Source organism: Pseudorca crassidens, chromosome 2 (assembly GCF_039906515.1).
Source record: "Pseudorca crassidens isolate mPseCra1 chromosome 2, mPseCra1.hap1, whole genome shotgun sequence".
Taxonomy (NCBI): domain Eukaryota; kingdom Metazoa; phylum Chordata; class Mammalia; order Artiodactyla; family Delphinidae; genus Pseudorca; species Pseudorca crassidens.
The window spans coordinates 15,980,067-16,004,296 of NC_090297.1; the positions used below are offsets into that span (position 1 = coordinate 15,980,067).

The 24,230-nt window shown below is 37.3% G+C and overlaps 1 protein-coding gene across 19 annotated transcripts in view; it reads right to left on the reverse strand.

Annotated features, from left to right (window-relative positions):
- The window catches only part of EIF4G3 (eukaryotic translation initiation factor 4 gamma 3), a 365,407-nt gene that overhangs the window by 82,957 nt on the left and 258,220 nt on the right, over positions 1-24,230 (reverse strand). For all 19 annotated transcript variants that reach the window (XM_067722978.1, XM_067722985.1, XM_067722940.1 and 16 more), the window contains 3 exons: positions 9,094-9,182; positions 4,323-4,569; positions 1,485-1,618 (listed from right to left, as the gene is read on the reverse strand). In XM_067722978.1, the coding sequence (XP_067579079.1) occupies positions 1,485-1,618; positions 4,323-4,569; positions 9,094-9,182 (470 nt within the window). The remainder of the gene's footprint in view (positions 1-1,484; positions 1,619-4,322; positions 4,570-9,093; positions 9,183-24,230) is intronic.

The window sequence follows — 24,230 nt, forward strand, 5'->3', positions numbered from 1 at the left end:
AGGGGAGGCTAGACAATCAGTGGATTGGTTCACTAGACACTTAGGACCAGTAGAATGGCACAAGACAAGCTATTTTGAGAACTTATGAACTAGGGCCAAATTTTGGAATCTTTTTCCAGGATCATCAAAGCACTTGCCTCTAAGAAACCTGGTACTGCTCCTTTTGGTTTTGATGCTGTTGACTTATGGTTAGTAAAGGATGTATTCTGAGTGGACAACAAATCTCAAAAGGAGATAAGTTTCACGTATGATGACTCATTTAATTTTCTTTCTTTTTTTTTTCTTGGTTGCGCCGTGCCCCTTGCGGGATCTTAGTTCCCTGACCAGGGATTGAACCTGGGTCCTGGCAGTGAAAGTGCTGAGTCCTAACCACTGGACTGCCAGGGAACTCCCTATGATGACTCAGTTAAAAATCTCACTTTGTCTGCCATGTTAATCGGAGATATCTGGGTTTGTATAGGCGTATAATGTGACTATAGACTCAGCGAAGCTAAGTAGCTCAGTGAGAAATCAACTCATGATTGGCCAAAGTCAGAAACAGATAAAGCAGGAAGACAGGAAGGAATATCTTCTAAGATGATAATCTAATTCAGTGGGTATAACAAAACTTGCCCTCTGAGGTACTGAAGTAGTTTCACATTAGTACCACCAATCATTCAACTGTCCTCATGTTAGTACCTAACAGAGAGGACTCAGCAAGAGAAATATAAAGATCTGTTGCTATAACAGAATAAAATAATATAAATAAGGTCTGGAAAGGCAGCTGCTGGAAATCCCAATAAGAACTGGATCTCATTCTGTAACAAAGTTACCGTCTACACTTTAATTAGGGATTAACAGTTCCTCTATAAAATGAGAGCTTAGTCACCAGAACTGGTTCATCATTGATTTACATGAAATTATTTGGGCTGATATACACCTGACTTTACACCTTTTAATAAACAGATGAAATAAACACTGACTGGACTAATTTTCTGTATGCACCATTAAGAACAGATGTAAAGAGAAAGGGTGCCTATTTATTTGCACAGGTTAAAGACTAATCCTCCTATTAAGTATCTCTTAGGGAAATTTTGAGTTATACACTGTTTGAATTATGTTAACTCCCACTTAAGTTTGATCTGCCAAATACTTTCCTACGTTTCTGACCTAACCTCAATACCATTCTAATTCCCTATAGAGGTTTTAGAACAGTGGGGAAAGATAGGTATATTAGCCCAACAGACACAGTTTCTACCACATCCCTAGGAGATAGCCATAACAAGCTGACAATAAAGTTTAAAACTTTACCCCTCAAATCTGAGCCAAGCCCCACAATTACTGTAATCTATAATAAACCCAAACCCAACAATGCTTAAACATTTAATTCAAATGCCATTTGCTCTAACAATTTCTGAGAATTGCTCACACTTCACATATTTGCACTGATAGTTAAAAACAGTTCCCACCAAAAAGACATAGCTTTCCCTGAGTGCTCAGCTTACCTTGTCAAGAACCACATCACTGATGGGAGGCAGGCCCTCTGGTTTCTGAATACATGCTGGCATGAACTGGATATCCAGCAAAAACTCCCTGTCATACTGCTTCTTGCCTTCAGTATCAGCAGGCTTCCAGGATTCTAAAAAGAGGAACGCAGGCAGACAACTGTCTATAAGGTCATTATATGTATATCCAGTTAGAGTATAAGCTGACTGCAATATTTTACTTTATCTCATCAGATACAAACAAAGCCACCAAGGAAACACTGAGCTTCAGTCAGAAAATGTCATACAAAGATTTAAACTGTTATTTGTTCTTTTATCCCCTTCTGGATACCTTTGAATAGTAAAGTAATCTGAAGTAAGGTGCCATAGGAACCATTTCATTTATACATTAAGCAGCCCTTGGTCAGGGACATGTAATAATCCTCATTAAATAAACTACCAAGCCTTTTTTTTAAATACAATTTTTACAGGTTATACTCCATTTGCAGTTATTACAAAATATTGGCTCTATTCCTCATGTTGTACAATACATCCTGTAGCCTATCTTACACCCAGTAGTTTGTACATAATAATACTCTTGGTTTCCTAAAAAAGAAGGATACTTTGTATGTTCACTTGGAAATGTTACTTTGGAGGGAAAAAAGAAAAAGGTAAAAGGATGTAAAACACAAAAGCAAATAATTTATTAAAGATTCTGAAAAGTCTAAGCAGTGTATAGATTATTTTCCCTGATCACTAAACATATTCTTAGCTAATATTTTTAATATGAATTTTTTTTTTTTTTTTTTGCGGTACGCGGGCCTCTCACTGTTGTGGCCTCTCCCGTTGCGGAGCACAGGCTCCAGACGCGCAGGCTCAGCGGCCATGGCTCACGGGCCCAGCCGCTCTGCGGCATGTGGGATCTTCGTGGGATCTTCCCGGACCGGGGCACGTACCCGTGTCCCCTGCATCGGCAGGCGGACTCTCAACCACGGCGCCCCCAGGGAAGCCCTTTAATATGAATTTTAAATTAGTTCTTTGCCACAGCACTTACTTTGCTACTATTACTATTGTTTCAGCTATCATTACTCACAATCCTACTATCATTATATAAAGTTGGAGAATTTCTTGAAATTTTTATTGGATAATAAAAGCAAGTCACAGTTTTTTCTTTTAATTAACAAAACACTCATCAAAATCAGGCCCCAGATCACTTCATGACAGGACACTGTATCCTTCTTTATATTAGTGGTTCCTAATATACAGGTCATAGACTCACTGATGGTCTGTGAGAATTTTACAGATATTTTATTACCATATTATATTTATTAAAATATATACAGTTTATTAGGATCTAAATTTTAAATTGCCCTTTTCCTCAATTACTGCTAGTATATATTACTGGGGCAAAGGACAGTTAGTTGATCAATATAGTTAGCGTCTATAGTTGTGCACTTTTTCCTTGCCAAACTAAAGGATAAAAAGATAATTTATACAGTCCTAAAAATGACAATAGTCCTTCAATCCCTGAACAAGGATTGGTGGTAGCCCAAGCGCTTGGCAGTATAAGCCTGGATCTTTAGAAGAAGTGTCAGTACATTGAGCTTTAAATGTCAGTATATTGAGCTTTAAAACTTTACCCCTCAAATCTGAGCCAAACCCCACAATTACTGTAATCTGTAATAAACCCCAAACCCAACGATGCTTAATTAAACATTTAATTCAAATGCCATTTGCTCTAACAATTTCTAAGAATTGCTTAGAAATTTAAACAAAATTTACAATAGCTTAACCATACAATTTCATAAAGCCCATTAGGAGTACAGTTCACTGGTAGTGTTTTCACTAAATTTAAGTGATCAGTATATTAAGGTGGGATCGATCGATCAATGGCTTTCAAACATTTTTGACTACAACTCACAGTAAGAAATATAGTGATTTCATGACTCTGAGCAAACACACACATAGATAAATGAAATGAAAAGCTTAAAAAAACAATACTTCCCGTAGTGCATGTAATGCACTGACAATTTTTATTCTCTTCTCCTTTTTAAAAAATGTTGGTTATAACTCACTAAATTAATTTCACAACCTATTAAATGGGTTAAAACCAGAAGTTGGAAAAGCACTGGTCAAGACTATTTCTGAGGCCTGATATTTTACATTCAAACACTACCTCATGCAGACATCACTTCAGATTTGGCAGACTAAGAAAAACTTTTCACCTAACCCCAATTTTCTACCTTTCCCCCCATGTCCACACCAAATATCCATAAATCTCAAAGTCAACCATGGTTTATATAGTATTAGGACAGAGGTTTAGTGCCATTTGACAGTGTCTAAATGGTGAAAGATCCTCTAAGGTTTATCACATATTTCATAGGGCACGTCCCATACCACAGGTGCTTAATAACTTAGTCTTACTGCTTCCAACTGCCTACTGAAGTTCAGCTCTACAGAGTGAGTTTTATCAACAAACTAAGTTCAAGGTTTGTGAAATGACAAGTACACTATCTCAAGGAACACGGCCATCATATCTGAAATATCTTTCAATTAAAATGAAAAAATTAAATCTCTCTTGTCGAATTCTACCAACCTAGCACTGATTTCCTTTGCCAGCTGCTCCTCCAATGCCAGTGAAAGCAGAATACCAGCATCAGATATCACTTCCGCCAACATAGGACTCTCTGGATTTGCTAGCTACTAACGCCCGCCTGCTGATCTATTCTGTAAATATTACATTGTGATGAGCCTCTTCCTTCCATCCAATATTTCTTCATAAGGAGGCAACATTTCTCTAAGTTGCAGTAGAGTGAAGGAGAGAAGGAAAGACATACACAGGAAGACAGATAAACTTACCTGATTTGAATGAGAATGTGACCCCTTCACCAGAACTATCAGTGAAGCCTGAATTAGCATCTATTCCTTCACCCTCAGAAACACTCTCAGCACCATTACGTACAGGCTCAGCTTCTTCTCCATTTTCTTCCACAGTTTTCACATTTTTTAGGTCAGAGGGGTCTCTTTCAGGATGAAACCCTTGGCTCATTTTATCCTGTTCAGATTCAAGTACTTTGTCACCTGAAAGCTCCTCTTCTGCTTTAGGCTAAAGCATAAGTGAACACAGAGGTTATATTCTTTTCACTGTGTGTAAATACACAGGAAGACCCACATTTATCCCCTCAAAAAGCATAGGAAAACATGTCACTCAAGATAAGGATGTCTGTGTTCAGCATATGGTACTAAAATGGTAAGTTTATTTAAAACACTTTTCTCATTTCATGTCCTGGGATAAAGCAGACAATTCAAATGGCTACTGAAATGCTTTAACATGACTAATGAAATCTAAATATACCGAAGGTTAAAAAGGAAAGAACTGTTAATCCTTGGAACTTGATGGACATGAAGGAGTTCTAGTCAGAATCTATATCAAGCACTATTACCCTTGCCACTAAAGCTCAGCAAATATAAAAAGAAACACACTAGAGGGTATTTTTTGTGCTGTCCTCTGGCCGTGAAAAAGAGTTCAATGAATAGTTTAAAATATGTTTAAGTCCCACAAAGCTGACCATCGCTCACATGTAACAAGGAGGACACTTGTTAGTCAAAATCTATTTTGTTTATTGGTTCTTAGGATTCTCTGAGATTGTGACCTTGTTCAAATTATACATAGAAAAACGCTTGGAATATATTCCCCCAGGGAGAAATCTGGGTTCCAGTGCATCCTATTTTTAAAAGGCAAAATAGAATTAAAATTATTCACCAGATTATTTTTGACCATCTCAGTTTCAGATCCCAAAAAAAAAAAAAAAAAAGTAATTCTTAAGGGCTATATCAGCCCTCAAAACTCCCTGAGGCGAAGGTCTCAATGAACTTTAAGTCTTTCTTTTTCAAAGGGAAGCACTCTGAAAACAATCCTTTGGAAGAAGCTCTCAGAGGAAACAGCAATTTACCACAAATTCCAGTGGATAAATTCACACTAGGAGAGCCAAATTAGGGGCTCTACTGAATTGGCTGAACAGAGGATGGTATAAAAGGATGTCATACACACCAGGAAGTAGTCACCCCAACTGATTTATGAAAAAAAATTTTTAATTAAAGTTACAAACCCTACTTAGTTATTAAGTATTATAACAGATATGATACTAATAAATTTTCTTCTACTAAAATCAGATCATGGGGAAAAGACGCTAAATTTTAAAATGTTATCAATAGAAACAGATGGTTTTCAGGCCTTGTTTCTAAAATGGAAATAAAAAATTCACGCAAATACACTCCCTTCTCTCTCTCTCTCTCTCTCTCCCTCCCTTGTTCTTCCAACAGGAAGAGCACAGAAACCATCAAAAGAAAGACAGACATAAAAATTCCAAGAAAATAAAAGACAAAAATGATTTATTTTTATAAAACATGGCAAAAAGTGAGGCTTTTTTTTTTTTTATTTTGCAGTATGTGGGCCTCTCACTGCTGTGGCCTCTCCCGTTGCAGAGCACAGGCTCCGGACGTGCAGGCTCAGCGGCCATGGCTCACGGGCCCAGCCGCTCCGCGTCATGTGGGATCCTCCCGGACCGGGGCACGAACCCACGTCCCCTGCATCGGCAGGCGGACGGACTCCCAACCACCGCACCACCTGGGAAGCCCAGTGAGGCATCTTTTATACTTTGAGAAGAAACTGATCTACCAAGTTTGAATAATGAATTAGCAGCCTCACTTTTTCTTATTCTATACTCTACTATAGTCTAAATTCAAAACAACCTTGTCATACCACCTCATAATTAAGTACAGGCCATCAAGAAGATCTTTAATAATCTGGCATGTGAGTCTGTAAATGGTACTTAAACTTATTACAGAGCAGTATAACTACATTATACAATCATATAGAACTCATACAGATCCTGTAAAGTGTGAAAAAATGCTGCTTTAGAGAAAAAAATTTATTGAGTCATCTTCTCTGTACCTAAAACCAACAACAACAGACAATCTATTAGATATAAACAGAGGATGCATTATTTAGAAAGTCAACTTCTAACTGGAAAAAAAAGTATAAAGAAACTTGGTCCATGAATGACAAACCGTAATTCAGAGCACAAAGAATCAATGAGGCGTCTGAGGCACATTATTAGAAGGGATATTTTTCAAGGGAATCCACAAAAAAACTGCTGCATTAAATATTTATGATTATTTTTCCTTCAGCAGGATGGAGCTCTGCTCAAATAGTTTGTAAATGTCTAACAGTTCTTCAGTTGTTTACCCAGAAAACCAGATTGAAAAAAGAAAACACTTTATTGGCCAGACTGTCAAAGCAGAAACTTTTATAGGAACTTACTAAAACAAGAATTTAGTTGACAAAACTGCCTGCTTAATGCACGAGTTTTTAAAGTGCTAGAAAATCAGATTGACAACTACATATGTAACAATCAATGAAATATCCTAAAAATTTAAAGTAAATTTTAGGATGCCCTGACTAACAATTTTAAGATGAATCATCCTTCAAGCTACCTTTCTAGGCTATAATTTTTTTTTTTTTTTTTTTTTGCGGTACACGGGCCTCTCACTGCCGTGGCCTCTCCCGCAGCGGAGCACACGCTCCAGACGCGCAGGCCCAGCAGCCATGGCTCATGGGCCCAGCCGCTCCACGGCATGTGGGATCCCCCCGGACCGGAGCATGAACCTGTGTCCCCTGCACCGGCAGGCGGACTCTCAACCACTGCGCCACCAGGGAAGCCCTCTAGGGTATAATTTAAAGAATTTGGGTAAGTACTTGCAATGATGTAACAACTCAATATATAACCTAAAATATGCTGATATCTAAAACACATTCTTTTAAAGGCTGAGAAAAATCTAAGAGAAGAAGACCTTGATGATCAGTGAAAAATGAAGACAGTGACAACCAATATTTACTAAACTACTCCAGTAAATGCTCAATTTTAGGAAAGACAAGGGAATAGGATTTCTGGACAAAGTCTGTGTGCAAATGACCAAATATCTTTTTATTCCACTTTTAAACTATAAGGTTAAGAAAAAAGGGATTGGTTCAAAATGAGTCCAAACAGTTCTTCTGTATGAAGAATAACAATCTAAAGCAGGTTTTAGCAAACTATGGCCCGTGGGCCAAATCTGGCTCCTCACCTGTTTTTGTATAGTGTGCAAGGTAAGGATGGTTTTTACACTTGTAATGGTGGAAAAACATTTCAAAGAAGAATATTTTATGATACGTGAATATTATATGAAATTCAAATTTCAATAAACTTTTACTGAAATACAGCCACTCATTAATTTGCACATTGTCTACGGTTGCTTTTGGGCTATAGCAGCAGAGTTGAGAAATTGTGACAGGGATCACACAATCCACAAAGCCTGATAGTTACTTTACCATCTGGACCATTACAGGAGAAGTTTGTCAACCCCGACCTGAAGATGAGGATGAATACCTGGAGGCACAGGAATAGTGACCCACCCATTTAATATTCAATAATGCTTTGAAAAACAGCCACAGGGAAAAGAAACACAAAGTATAACAGAACAAAGTGAATAAATAACAGCTGAATCTAAAGAGAAACCAGTCTGTGAAGCTCTTACAGCCATACCAGGAATGTATGCTATTCTCCTGCCTCTGGAAGGTATTTTATTCTTTGTAGGAGCAACATTTTCTTGTTCAGTTGCAGAAGGAGTGTAGCAACTATTTGCACCTCTATAACTTATTGCCAGTTCTTACGCCATGATAACCATAATGAAATCACTCCCATGAAACATTTTAGTGGTTGCTATGGGACTAACTGTGACATCAACCGAGCATCATGTACGAACAATGACAGGACAGGGAGAAGTAACAAAGGGGTACTGTGAGCTGCCTGAAGGGGTAAGAATTATAACTAGCTAGAAAAGTTTTATGAAATAAATGCATTTAAAGTTATTTTAAAGTAATTTCTACATTTTAATGTTATCTTAAACATTCAATGAAAATTATTTTCATAAAGTAGATACAAGAAGAGCTCAAGAAGAAAAAAGCAACATAGAGATTGTTTATATTACTCTTCATTAAAAGCTTCAGTACATAAGACTAAGGATACTCAGATTAGAGACTATGAAATTGGTAGAGCACTCCTTAGGACTGAATCTGCTCTTGATTCTTCCTCACATCATGTCCTGGACCTGGTGTGTTGTACCCTACAGCGAAATCTGGCACGGCTTAGTTCAAATAGACAAACCATATGTGAAAAGTTATATTCCTGGGATGCAGGTAAAAGACAACAGATTGAAAATCAATTTCCTTAAAATATATCTGATGATTTCCACCAGCACTGCTAATAGGTATTTGAAAATAACCCTGTTTTTAAAAAACCAGATTAGTCTTCCCATCTGCTTAATATAAGGAAAAAAATAAACAATACTTATTTTTGCCACTTGAGAAGAGGTATTTTGAAACAGAGACAAGAATTCAACGAAACTGAACACGCTATTAACAATCTTTTAAAAATTCTGTAAATGGATTAAAAAAAAAAATCAGACCCTGAGCTTGATATATTTGCTTGGAAAACAGTATCTCAAGAAAAAGTTACAAACCCACACTTGTTTTAGGAAATGGCACCACTGTTCTGAAGATGAGCTGAAGAGATTTACTGCTGCCCCTTACCTCCGATTCTGCCTCTAACACCTCTTCACTGGTTCGGGTCCGATCTTTTGGTTTCTTCCACGTCTTTGGTGCAGTTATAGCTGTCTGAGCTGAAACAGAAAAGCAGACTGCCATTACTTCCCACTGCAAAGTTTGGAAATATTAGGTCTAAAAATGATACCCGTGTTCAAATTTAGCAGACAAAAAGAGGGCTTCCTCCACACTGAGGAGATAGATGGATGATAAAGTGAAGAACTGAGTAGCTGTGTGTGGCCCAAAGATTGCAATGGCAAATGTCTTAGGCACAAATTGGTCACATCAGTTCATATGGCCTTCAACCAGTGGCCTAAGTTCCTCCTATTTCAAGGTTAGGACATACTGAGGTACATAATTCAGTATGAGTTGAGTATGTATATAAGAAACTGCCCTACCAGCCAATTCTAGACTTGGGCCTGGTTCTGCTGTTAATCAACTATGTGATCATAAGCAAGTCACACTTCTCAGGCACCAGCATATTCAACTATAAAGTATAAGAGTAAGATTAGAAGATATCTAAGGTTCCTTTAAGCCACAAAAAATATTAAATTCCAGATTCTGTTTCTTTCTTAATGATTTTTAAAAACATTTTATTTATTTTTGGCCATATTTCGGGTCTTCGTTGCTGTGCACAGGCTTTCTCTAGTTGCGGCGAGTGGGGGCTACTCTTCATTGTGGTGTGTGGGCTTCTCATTGCAGGGGCTTCTCTTGTTGCGGAGCACAGGTTCTAGGTGCACCAGCTTCATTAGTTGCGGCACGTGGGCTCAGCAGTTGTGGCTCCTGGGCTCTAGAGCGCAGGCTCAGTAGTTATGGCGCATGGGCTTAGTTGCTGTGTGGCATGTGGGAACTTCCTGGACTAGGGATGGAACCCATGTCCCCTATATTGGCAGGTGGATTCTTAACCACTGTGCAAGCAGGGAAGTCCCCAGATTCTGTTTTAAAAAGCTTTCTAGGCAACTCCCTGGTGGTCCAGTGGGTAAGACTCGCATTCCTAATGCAGGGGGCCCAGTTTCGATCCCTGGTCAGGGAACTAGAACCCACACGCATGCCTCAACTAAGAGTCCACATGCCGCAGCAAAGATCTGTGTGCCGCAACCGGAGCAGCCAAAAGAATTAAATAAATAAACAAACAAATAAATAGATAAAAAAGCTTTCTAGACAACAAAAGGATACTTTGATTAAGATTTCATTAGATAGGCAGCACTTCTACAACATTCAGTTCTCACTTCACATCAGTACTGTTGCCTACCCTTTCATACTGCTGGGGTGAAAATTAAGGAAGAAACAGATAATTTTTTTTTTTCTTTTTGGCCATGCCACACAGCTTGCCGGATCTTAGTTCCCAGACCAGGGATCGAACCTGGGGCCCCAGCAGTGAGAGCACCTAGTCCCAACCACTGGACTGCCAGGGAATTCGCAGAAACATAATTTTTATTGAATTATTCTATTGTACCAGAAGTTTTAGGTGGAAAGTTAAGCTTACAAAGGATTTTTAAAATTTTATTTGGCTTACAAATTCCACAAAATCATTCAACACTTGGATGTACAATTTAATGATAATTTAAACATCACACAGCAAATAGAATATATTAAAAGGATCCCACAAAAGGAATAAACACAAAGCTGAAGGGAACCATCTACTCTGATCCCTTATAGAAATAAAAGATCTCATTGAGACTAAACCAACTAATCTCTCTGGGGCAGGTTCAAATCTTTTTTGGAAGAACAGTAGAATATAAACACTCACACTGGTCTGGGGAACATGGAAAAGGAGACATTTAACCATCTTCTCAAAATTACTGCACCGTCATAAAAATACGTTGTAAATCTCCTTTGTTACACACACCTCAAACCAATTTGTCTTTAGCCTTCCCTTCACAGACCATAAGGAACAATAAAGCATTATTAGACCAACTGTTATTCTTCCTTTGTGGCCTACCAAGGTAAATAATTTTCTCAAAGTATGGAACTCAGATTATGGTAACTATGGGTGGGTTTAAATTCGCTGTTGCCTCATAGTCTTATGATGAATATGTATATTCATGTATTCATGTATGTGGTATGTGGTGGTCTCTTTTCAATTTTTATGAATCTTCTGATTTTATATAACCAGTCCATTTTATATGCATCTCTCTGAAATGCTTCTGATTAATTCTGCATCCACAGAAGAATCCTTTTTAAGAGCTATAGAGAGTTTGAGGAAACTGTACATTTAAATTAACATTTTGTTTCATATATGCATGAATTCAGCTCTAATTTCCATTCATGGAAAAGGGGAAGACTACTTTCTGGAGGATTTGTTAAGACGAAACACAAACTCAGGAGTAGTTTCCTCTTAACAAAAAAACCAAAGATGTAGACAAACTTTTCCTTCAAAACTGTATCAAATGTACCCAACCCCAAAACATTAGACAAAACATTTCTTCCACGGGTAACATAACACATATAACATGCTTTTTAAAAATTAGCTGCGTACACAGCAAGAACTGTTACTCTATTTAAGTGGTTAAAGTTTTGATTTAAAGCAATAATTCACAAAAAGAGCTGAGAGAAAGCACACACCTCTTTAGGAGATACTCAGTCCTTTAAAAAACTGGACACAGATACACACCTAGTGTCTAGTGAGACTGTGATATACTAACCCTCTCCTACCATTACTGATGGAGAGGTGCAGTAACCTTTGGTGTGTTAGAGTAGGGAGAAGAAGAGGTAGGCGGGAGGAAGCAAGGGAGGGAGAGACACAGAGACAGAAACACCAACTGCCAGATTTAAAGGACAATTAATACCAAGTTAGCTAGAAGAAGGGAAGTAAATTTAACATACTGTCTCAGATTTGTTCTTTCCTTTCTGGTCCATTCCCAACGCCTATACCTTAATTAGGCCCTTACTACTGCACTGAGTTAACAAGAGATAGTCTCAAATCACTGCCTCCATTTTCTTATTTTAACATATCATGTGCAATACTGCCTGAATTATGGTCTCTCTAAAGAATTGATTTGATTGGTTATTCTTCTACTTAAAATATTCCTTAAGGCATCATCCACAGTGCCAAGCAAAGTTCCTTACACAGGATAGGCATTCAAATTTGTTGACTGAACAAATGACAGCAGCTCTCTGTTACAAGAGGTACTACCAACATTCCCAGGACAAAGACAAATTCTTTCCCCCTTGTCTTGCACCACAGGAAAAGTGACAATCTCTGGATGAGATTCATAATTACCTGAATTTAGAGATGCTTAAAGGAGCCTCCCCAACTCTCTATAAGAATTCAACTCTTAGAGGCACACTGAATTTCTACTACTTTAAAATACAGAATAAGTAAATTCCAACAGTAGAGCAATGCTATGATTTCAAGATTTTTGCAAATTTTTACATTATTGGCAGGAAAATGTTTTCCCTCAGAGCTCTTTTTACGAAATGACTAATATATAAATTCTAAAAAATATTTGGGACACAGACAAGTTTAATCACTGGGTTTTAATAAACAAACGGGATCAGGAAACTTGCACAGACCTCTTAGATAGCTTCATCCACCAGAGGGCAGACAGCAGAAGCAAGAAAAACCACAATCCTGCAGCCTGTGGAACAAACACCATATTCACAGAAAGATAGACAAGAAGAAAAGGCAGAGGGCTATATACCAGATGAAGGAACAAGGTAAAACCCCAGAAAAACAACTAAATGAAGTGGAGATAGGCAACCTTCCAGAAAAAGAATTCAGAATAATGATAGTGAAGATGATACAGGACCTCGGAAAAAGAATGGAGGCAAAGATCGAGAAGATGCAAGAAATGTTTAACAAAGACCTAGAAGAATTAAAGAATAAACATCTAGAAGAATTAAAGAACAAACAAACAGAGATGAACAATACAATAACTGAAATGAAAAATACACTAGAAGGAATCAATAGCATAATAACTGAGGCAGAAGAACGGATAAGTGACCTGGAAGACAGAATGGTGGAATTCACTGCCACAGAACAGAATAAAGAAAAAAGAATGAAAAGAAATGAAGACAGCCTAAGAGATCTCTGGGATATCATTAAACGCAAAAACATTCGCATTATAAGGGTTCCAGAAGGAGAAGAGAGAGAGAGAAAGGACCCGAGAAAATATTTGGAGAGATTATAGTCGAAAACTTCCCTAACATGGGAAAGGAAATAGCCACCCAAGTCCAGGAAGAGCAGAGAGTCCCAGGCAGGATAAACCCAAGGAGAAACACGCCAAGACACATAGTAATCAAATTGGCAAAAATTAAAGAAAAAGAAAAATTATTGAAAGCAGCAAGGGAAAAATGACAAATAACATACAAGGGAACTCCCATAAGGTTAAACAGCTGATTTCTCAGCAGAAACTCTACAAGCCAGAAGAGAGTGGCATGATACACTTAAAGTGATGAAAGGGAAGAACCAACAACCAAGATTACTCTACCCAGCAAGGATCTCATTCATATTTGATGGAGAAACCAAAAGCTTTACAGACAAGCAAAAGCTAAGAGAATTCAGCACCACCAAACCAGCTCTACAACAAATGCTAAAGGAACTTCTCTAGGTGGGAAACACAAAAGAAGAAAAGGACCTACAAAAACAAACCCAAAACAATTAAGAAAATGGTTAACAGGAACATACATATCGATAATTACCTTAAAGATGAATGGATTAAATGCTCCAACCAAAAGACGTAGGCTCGCTGAATGGATACAAAAACAAGACCCATATATATGCTGTCAACAAGAGACCCACTTCAGACCTAGGGACACATACAGACTGAAAGTGAGGGGATGGAAAAAGATATTCCATGCAGATGGAAATCAAAAGAAAGCTGGGATAGCAATATTCATATCAGATAAAACAGACTTTAAAATAAAGAATGTTACAAGAGACAACAAAGGACACTACATAATGATCAAGGGATCAATCCAAGAAGAAGATATAACAATTATAAATATATATGCACCCAGTAAAGGAGCAGCTCAATACATAAGGCAATTGCTAACAGCTATAAAAGAGGAAACTGACAGTAACACAATAATAGTGGGGGACATTAACAGCTCACTTACACCAATGGACAGATCATCCAGACAGAAAATTAATAAGGAAACACAAGCTTTAAAAGACACAATAGCTCAGATAGATTTAATTGATATTTATAGGACATTCCATCCAAAAACAGCAGATTACACTTTCTTCTCAAGTGCGCACAGAACATTCACCAGGATAGATCACATCTTGGGTCACAAATCAAGCCTCAGTAAATTTTTTTCTTTTTAATAAATTTATTTATTTATTTTTGGCTGCGTTGGGTCTTTGTTGCTGCGCGCGGGTTTTCACTGGTTGCGTCCAGCGGGGGCTACTCTTTGTTGCGGTGCGCAGGCTCCTCATTGTGGTGGATCCTCTTGCTGCGGAACACGGGCTCCAGGCACGCGGGCTCAGCAGTTGTGGCTCACGGGCTCTAGAGCGCAGGCTCGGCCGTTTTGGCACATGGACCTAGCTGCTCCATGGCATGTGGGATCTTCCCGGACCAGGGCTTGAACCCGTGCCCCCTGCATTGGCAGGCAGATTCTTAACCACTTCGCCACCAGGGAAGTCCAAGCCTCAGTAAATTTAAGAAAATTGAAATCATATCAAGCATTCTTTTCTGACCACAACGCTATGAGATTAGAAATCAATTACAGGGAAAAAAAGGTAAAAAACACAAACACATGGAGGCTAAACAATACGTTACTAAATAACCAAGAGATCACTGAAGAAATCAAAGAGGAAATGAAAAAATACCTAGAGACAAATGACAATGAAAAAACGATGTTCCAAAATCTATGGGATGTGGCAAAAGCAGTTCTAAGAGGGAAGTTTATAGCTATACAAGCCTACCTCAAGAAACAAGAAAAATCTCAAATAAACAATCTAACCTTACACCTAAAGGAACTAGAGAAAAAACAAAGAAAACCCTAAGTTAGCAGAAGGAAAGAAATCATAAAGATCAGAGCGGAAATAAATGAAATAGAAACAAAGAAAACAATAGCAAAGATCAATAAAACTAAAAGCTGGTTCTTGAGAAGATAAACGAAATTGATAAACCATTAGCCAGACTCATCAAGGAAAAGAGGGAGAGGACGCAAATCAATGAAATTAGAAATGAAGGAGAAGTTACAACAGACACTGCAGAAATGCAAAGCACCCTAAGAGACTACTACAAGCAACTCTATGCCCACAAAATGGACAGCCTGGAAGAAATGGACAAATTCTTAGAAAGGTATAACCTTCCAAGACTGAACCAGGAAGAAATAGAAAATATGAACAGACCAATCACAAGTAATGAAATTGAAACTGTGATTAAAAATCTTCCAACAGGGCTTCCCTGGTGGCGCAGTAGTTGAGAGTCCGCCTGCCGATGCAGGGGACACAGGTTCGTGCCCTGGTCCGGGAAGATCCCACACGCGGCGGAGCGGCTGGGCCCGTGAGCCGTGGCCGCTGAACCTGCGTGTCCGGAGCCTGTGCTCCGCAGCGGGAGAGGCCACAACAGTGAGAGGCCCGCGTACCGCAGGAAAAAAAAAAAAAAAACTTCCAACAAACAAAAGTCCAGGACCAGATGGCTTCACAGGTGAATTCTATCAAACATTCAGAGAAGAGCTAACACCCATCCTTCTCAAACTCTTCCAAAAAATTGCAAAGGAAGGAACACTCCCAAACTCATTCTATGAGGCTACCATCACTCTGATACCAAAACCAGACAAATACACTACAAAACAAGAAAATTACAGACCAATATCACTGATGAATATAGATGCAAAAATCCTCAACACAATACTAGCAAACAGAATCCAACAACATATTAAAAGGATCATACACCATGATCAAGTGGGATTTATCCCAGGGTTGCAAGGATTCTTCAATATATTCAAATCAATCAATGTGATACACCATATTAACAAATTGAAGAATAAAAACCATACGATCATCTCAATAGATGCAGAAAAGGCTTTTGACAAAATTCAACACGCATTTACGATAAAAACTCTACAGAAAGTGGGCACAGAGGGAACCTACCTCAACATAATAAAGGCCATATATGACAGACCCACAGCAAACATCATTCTCCATGGTGAAAAACTGAAAGCATTTCCTCTAAGATCAGGAACAAGACAAGGATGTCCACTCTCACCACTATTATTCAACAGTGTTGGAAGTCCTAGCCACGGCAATCAGAGAAGAAAAAGAAATAAAAGGAATACAAATTGGAAAAGAAGTAAAACTGTCAGTTTGCAGATGACATGATACTACACGGAGAGAATCCTAAAGATGCCACCAGAAAACTACTAGAGCTAATCGATGAATTTGGTAAAGTTGCACGACACAAAATTAATGCACAGAAATCTTATATTCCTATACACCAATTATGAAAAATCTGAAAGAGAAATTAAGGAAACACTCCCATTTACCATCGCAACAAAAAGAATAAAATACCTAGGGATAAACCTACCTAAGCAGGCAGAAAACTACAAGACACTGATGAAAGAAATTAAAGATGATACCAACAGATGGAGAGATAGATAGACCATGTTCTTGGATTGGAAGAAACAATATTGTGAAAATGACTATACTACCCAAAGTAATCTACAGATTCAATGCAATCCCTATCAAATTACCAATGGCATTTTTTACAGGACTAGAACAAAAAATCTTAAAGTTTGTATGTAGACACAAAAGACCCTGAATAGCCAAAGCCAAAAACGGAGCTGGAGGAATCAGACTCCCTGACTTCAGACTATACTAACTACAAAGCTACAGTAATCAAGACAATATGGTACTGGCACAAAAACAGAAACATAGATCAATGGAACAAGATAGAAAGCCCCGAGATAAACCCATGCACCTATGGTCAACTAATCTACGACAAAGGAGGCAAGGATATACAATGGAGAAAAGACAGTCTCTTCAATAAGTGGTGCTGGGAAAACTGGACAGCTACATGTAAAAGAATGAAATTAGAACACTCCCTAACACCATACACAAAAATAAATTCAAAATGGATTAAAGACCTAAATGTAAGACCAGACACTATAAAACTCCTACAGGAAAACAACACTCTTTGACATAAATCACAGCAAGATCTTTTTTGACCTACCTCCTAGAGTAACGGAAATAAAAACAAAAATAAACAAATGGGACCTCATGAAACTTAAAAGCTTTTGCACAGCAAAGGAAACCATAAACAAGACAAAAAAACAACACTCAGAATGAGAGAAAATATCTGCAAACGAAGCAACTGACAAAGGATTAATCTCCAAAATATATAAACAGCTCAAGCAGCTCAATATTAAAAAAACAAACAACCCAATCCAAAAATGGGCAAAATAACTAAATAGACATTTCTCCAAAGAAGACATACAGATGACCAAGAAGCACATGAAAAGCTGCTCAACATCACTAATTATTAGAGAAATGCAAATCAACACTACAATGAGGTATCACCTCACACCAGTCAGAATGGGCACCATCAGAAAATCTACAAACAACAAATGCTGGAGAGGGTGTGGAGAAAAGGGAATCCTCTTGCACTGTTGGTGGGAAGGTAAATTAATACAGCCACTATGGAGAACAGTATGGAGGTTCCTTAAAAAACTAAAAATAGAATTACCGTATGACCCAGCAATCCCACTATTGGGCATATACTCTGAGAAAACCATAATTCAAAAAGACACATGCACCCCAATGTTCACTGCAGTACTATTTACAATAGCCAAGTCATGGAAGCAATGTAAATGCCCATTGACAGATGACTGGATATAAAAGATGTGGTGTGTGTGTGTGTATATATATATATATATATATATACACACACACACACATACACACAATGGAATATTACTCAGACATAAAAAGGAATGAAATTGGGTCATTTGTAGAGATGTGGATGGATCTAGAGACTGTCATACAGAGTGAAGTAAGTCAGAAAGAGAAAAACAAATATCGTATATTAACGCATATATGTGGCACCTAGGAAAATGGTACAGATGAACTGGTCTGCAGGGCAGAAACTGAGACACAGATGTAGAGAACAAATGTATGGACACCAAGGGGGGAAATGGGGTGGGGGGTGGGTGTTGGTGTAAAAAAAAAAAAAAAAAAAAAAGAATTCTTTTTTACACTTCAAAAATTTAACATAGTCCGGAATAGGAAAATCTACAGAGACAGAGAGTAAATTAGTGGTTGTCAGAGGCTAGGGGGGAGAATGGGGAATTACTGCTAGTGGGTAGTGGGTACAGGGTTTCTTTTTTGCACGATGAAAATATTCTGGAAGTAGATAGTGGTAATGATTGCACAACTTCGTGAATGTACTATAATCCACTAAATTGTACACTTTAAACGTGAATTTTATGGTATGTGAATTACATCTCAATAAACCCATTATTTTAGAAAAATAAAAAATAAAATAAAATAAACAACTGGACTACATCAAACTAAAAAGCTCCTGCACAGCAAGGGAAACCGTCATCAAAATGAAAAAGCCAACTGACTAAATGGGAGAAGATATTTGCAAATCATATATCCAATAAGAGGTTAATATCCAAAATATATAAAGAACTCATACAACTCAACAGAAAAAAACAAACAAATTGATTTAAAAAATGGGCAGAGGATCTGAATAGGCATTTTCCCAAAGACAAAATACAGATGGCCAACAGGCACATGAAATATGTTCAACATCACTTATTATCAGGAAAATGCAAATCCAAACCACAATGAGATATCAACCACACCTGTTAGAATGGTTACTATCTAAAAGACAAGAAATAACAAATGTTGGAGAGGATGTGGAGAAAACGGAACCTTTGTACACTGTTGTTGGGACTGTAAATTGTTGCAGCTACTATAGGATATAGTATAGAGATTCCTCAAAAAACTAAGAATTGAGCTACCACAAAACCAAGCTATTCCACTTCTGGGTATTTATCTGAAGAATGTGGAAACACTAATTTAAGAAGATATATGCACCCCTGTGTTCAATGCAGCATTATTTACAACAGTCATGGTATGGAAACAACGTTAAGTGTCCACTTACAGATGAATGGAAAAAGATGTGGGGTGTGTGTGTGCACGCACACACACACACACACACACAACGGAATACTACCCAGCTATAAAAAATAATGAAATCCTACCATTTGTGACAACATGGATGGACCCTGAAGGCATTATGCTAAGTGAAATAGACAGAAAAAGACAAATATTCAATGATTTCACTCATATATTTGGAATATAAAATAAATAAACAAACAAAATGAAATCAGAACAAACTCACAGAGGGCTTCCCTGGTGGCGCAGTGGTTAAGAGTCCGCCTGCTGATGTAGGGGACATGGGTTTGTGCCCCGGTCCGGGAGGATTCCACATGCCGCGGAGCGGCTAGGCCCCTGAGCCATGGCCCCTGAGCCTGCGCGTCTGGAGCCTGTGCTCCGCAACGGGAGAGGCCACAACAGTGAGAGGCCCGCGTACCACAAAAAAAAAAACAAAAAAACAAAAACAAACTCACAGATACAGAGAACAGGTTAGTGGTCACCAAAGGGGAAAGGAGGTGGGAAAAATGAGTGAAGGGGGTCAACTGTACGGTGAGAGACTGTAACTCGATTTGTGGTGGTGATCGCTCTGTAGTGTATACAGCTGTAGAACTATAATGCTGTGCACCCGAAACTTACATGCTTAAAAAGGAAAAAAAAAAGGATACTTTACTACTGGTAAGGGAAGGTCTCAAGTGTATTGTCACAGGGTTGTACATAACGAGTAGAATGTTCCAATAATGGAAAGAGTGCAAGGTCCCACTCTTAACACCCAGTTCCAATCCTTTCTCATTCCTGTCTCCCAGCCCCAATGTTTTACTTTTTTTCCCCACCCGGCTCTGAAATCCTAAAGGTTGGTTGGCAATAAATTATTCTGATTATATCATATTCAAGAATTTTGTCTAGAGTTTCTTGAAGTTGGGGATATTATTCTGTCCTTTTGTTCTTCCACAGATCCTTGTGAGAATCTAGGAAAATGTGATGATTTATTTAAGGAACAGGGGTAGAGCAAAGAAGAAACCCAGGTGAGAGAAGGATTAAGTTTTTACCATGGAGATGTAAATAAACTGGAAAAGAATAATCATGGTGATAAAATATGTAAGAATGATTGGGTCATTAAGAAATGTCAAAGAAAAGAAACACTGGAGTCTCAGTCTGCCAGTGTTTTTCCAGTATCTTCACAGGTGTTGCTATTTGATATGGACGGATGGATTGGTAATTATGCTCCCAGTGTGTGTTCAAAATAGGCTTTCTGCTCTATGACTGCTTCACAGAAGCTTAAATAGTATAAGCTAGTCTCCCCAGGGCCTAGCACGGAAACCAAAAAGTAAGTATAACAAAATAATGAGTCTAGACTTAAATTCTACCAAAAATATACATCTATAACACAATTTAAAAGTTTTTACTTCCAGTTTTAACATTAAACATCATCACAGTAAGAGTCAAATCATAGGTTTATTACTTTTATTGATGTTCTCAGTAACTACCTTTCAGTTTTATGGTTCTTTTTTTCCCTATTGTTTCTCTGTTTTCTATTTTTATTTCGCCTATTATCTTTATCATTTCCTTTGGGTTTAATTTTGCTTTTCTTCTTTTTTTCATTTAAAATTTCAGCTTTACTGAGGTATAACTGATATATAAAATTATATGATATTTAAAGTGTACATCGTGATTTAATATATGCATACATATACATTGTGAAAGGATTCCCCTCATCTAGTTAATTAACACATCCATCATCTTACATATTTATCTTTTTTTTTTCTTGGTGAGAACATTTAAGATCTATTCTCTTAGCAAATTTCAGTTATACAATACAGCGTTATAAACTATAGTCACCATGTTTTACATTAGATCTCAGACCTCATTCATCTTATATAATTTGTTCAGTTAATAGTTTCTTCAGATGGAAGCTGAGGTCAATAATTTGAGACCATTTTCTTTTCTAATATGGGCATTTAGTGGTGTCAACTGCCACCCAAGTACTATCCTAGCAGTGTGGTAGGGAGAATAATGTACCGCCAAAGATATCCGCGTCCCAATCCCTGGACCTTGTGAGTATGCTACCTGACGTGACAAAAGTGACTTTGCAGACGTGATTAAGTTAAGGGATCTTGACACGAGACTATTATCGTGGATTAACCCAATGGATTCAATGTGATCAAAAGGGTCCTTACAAGTGGGAGGAGGCAGGAGAATTGAAGAGATAAGAAGATGCTATGCGGCTGGCTTTCAAGATGGAGGACGGGGCTCCAAGCCAAGGAATACATGTATCTCTGAAACATGGAAAAAGAGAACAGATTCTCTCCTAAAGCTTCCAGAAGAAACACACACCTGTTGATATCTTGATTTTAGTCAAGAAGTGAAACCAGTCAGTGAAACCAGTTTTGGATTTCTGACCTCTCAAATTGTGCTGATTTGTTATAGCAACAACAGGAAAAGGACACAACCACAAATTTTGATTTTCATTTGGTTCAACATACTTTATATTGATAACTTCCCTTTTGATTTCTTCTTTGACCCTTGGGTTATTTACAAGTATATTATTTAGTTTCTAAATATTTGAGGGATTTTTCCAGAGATACTTTTCTTGCTGAGTTCTAATTTAATTCCATTGTGGTCAGAGAATATACCTGCTTTGACTTGAATCCTTTGACATTTATTAAGACTTGTTTTATGACCCGCAATATGGTCTATCTGGGCAAATTTGACATTTGCACTTCTGTATCTGCTGTTTGACTGTTTAATAAGGTCAAGTCGGTTGTGTTGTTTAAGCCTTCTATAGCCTCTCTAATTTTCTGTCTACTGGTCCTATCAATTATGTTTTTCTAATTATGTCAAATCCGTGTCACCACTTTTTGAAGTGCAGTTATAATAAATGTACTTAAAAGTTATTTAATGATTTTCTATGGTAATTTTAATAACTATGTCAGTCATAAATCAGTTTTATTTTTCTCCTCATTGTGGGTCATATATTTTCATGGCTTCACTGGTTAATTCTAGCAAACATTTGAGGAAGAAACAGTATCAATTCTACAAACTCTTCCAGAATACTGAAGAAGGGGGACTACTTATCAATTCATTCTATGAGGTCAGCATTACCATATACCCCAAATATGAAAACTGCCATAAAAAGATATGCCAGTATCACTCATGAACTTAGATGCAAAATAAAAAACCTAAATAAAATTTTGGCAAATCAAATTCAACAATACATGAAAAGAGAATTACCTCATGACCAAGTTTTATCCCAGGAAAGCAAAGTTGGTTTAATATTCAAATATCAAGTAATTAATAAACAAAAAAAGAAAACTATGATTGTCTCAAGAAATGCAGGAAAAAAACTGATAAAATCCAACATGTATTGCTGATTGAAATAACAAATTTCTCAGCAAACTAGGAATATAAAAAGAACTTCTTCAACCAGAGAATTCAAACCCTTACAGCTAGTATCACACTTAATGGTGAAAGACTGAAAGCTTTCTGAGATCAAGGAAAAGACAAGAATGTTTACTTTCACCACTTTCTTTCAACACTGTACTGGAGCTTCTAGCTAGCGTAGTAAGTCAAGAAAAAGAAAGAAAAGGTGCATCCAGTTAGAAATGAAGTAAAACTGTCTTTCTTCAGAAATGACATATTTACAAAGAAAATCCAAAGGAATCTCTACAAAAATGCTAATAAAGCTAGTAAGTGAATTTTAGCAAGGTTGCAGGATATGAGATGAAAAAGTCTGTGTATTCCAATATATTAGTTATAAAAAATAAAAAATGCCATTTACAATAGCCATCCAGATATATGAATCTGACAAAATTATAAAAGCCCTATATATTAAAAACTTCAAAATATTCCTGAGAGAATTAAAGAAGACAGACTTACATGTCAAAATATATCATGTTCATGGGTCAGAAGAGTCAATATTGTAAGACATCAATTTTATCTGTAGATTCAACACAAACCCAATCAAATTCCAACAGGTTTTGTAGAAAAAAATTGCAGAAAAAAACTGATTCTACAATTAACATAGAAAAGCAAAGGACCCAGAATGGCCAAAACTATTTTGAAAATGAAGAATAAAGTTGAAGGACTTAGTGCTATCTGATTTCAAGAGTTATTATGAGCCTCAGCCATCATGACAGTGTGGTATTGGCATCAAGAAAGATGACTAGATCAATGAAAAAAATAGAGAAATCAGAAACAGACCCACATATAACACGCACAACATATTTTTGGAAAAGTTGTAAAGGAAATTTACCAGAAAAAGGGTAGCCTGAAATTCTTGTACATTGCTGGTGGGGATATAAAATGGCGCAAATACTTGGAAAATGTCTTGCAGTTTCTTAAAAAAAATTAAATATACAGTTACATATGACCCAGTCATTCCACTCCTAGTTATTTTTACTCAAGAGAAATCACAGCATATGTCCATACAAAGTCTTACACACGGAAGTTCACAGCAATTTTATTTGTGACAGCCTCAAACTGGAAATAACCCAAATGTCCACCAATAGGTGAACAAATTGTGCTACATCCACAGTGTGCCAGCAATTTTAAAAAATGAGCCACTAACATGTGCAACAATATGGACATACCTAATGAGGGAAAGAAACCAGACAAAACAGTTTATGCTTTCTGATTTCATTTACGTAACGTTCTAAAAAATGCAAACTAATCTATAGTGACAAAAAGCAGATCAGTGCTTGCCTGGGGACTGGGGTGAGGGCAGTGCAGGACAGAAGGATTTATAAACAGACAGGAAGAAACTTTTTGAGGTGATAAATATATTCATTATCTTGATGGTTGTAATGGCTTCATGAATATATAGAGATGTCAAAACTAATCAAATACTTTAAATATGTATATGTTGATTTTATGTCAATTACACTTCAATAAAGGTGTTAAAGTGGTCTGGGTGGTTTCTAAAGTAAATAAAACATACGCATATCCATATATCTGTTATGAACCTATAGTAAATGACAGTGTTTTTAAAGATTTAAAAAGAACATATATAGTATCCTTCCACTTACGGAAAGAAATAGAAATCTATACATCCAAGTAATAGGATTCCAAG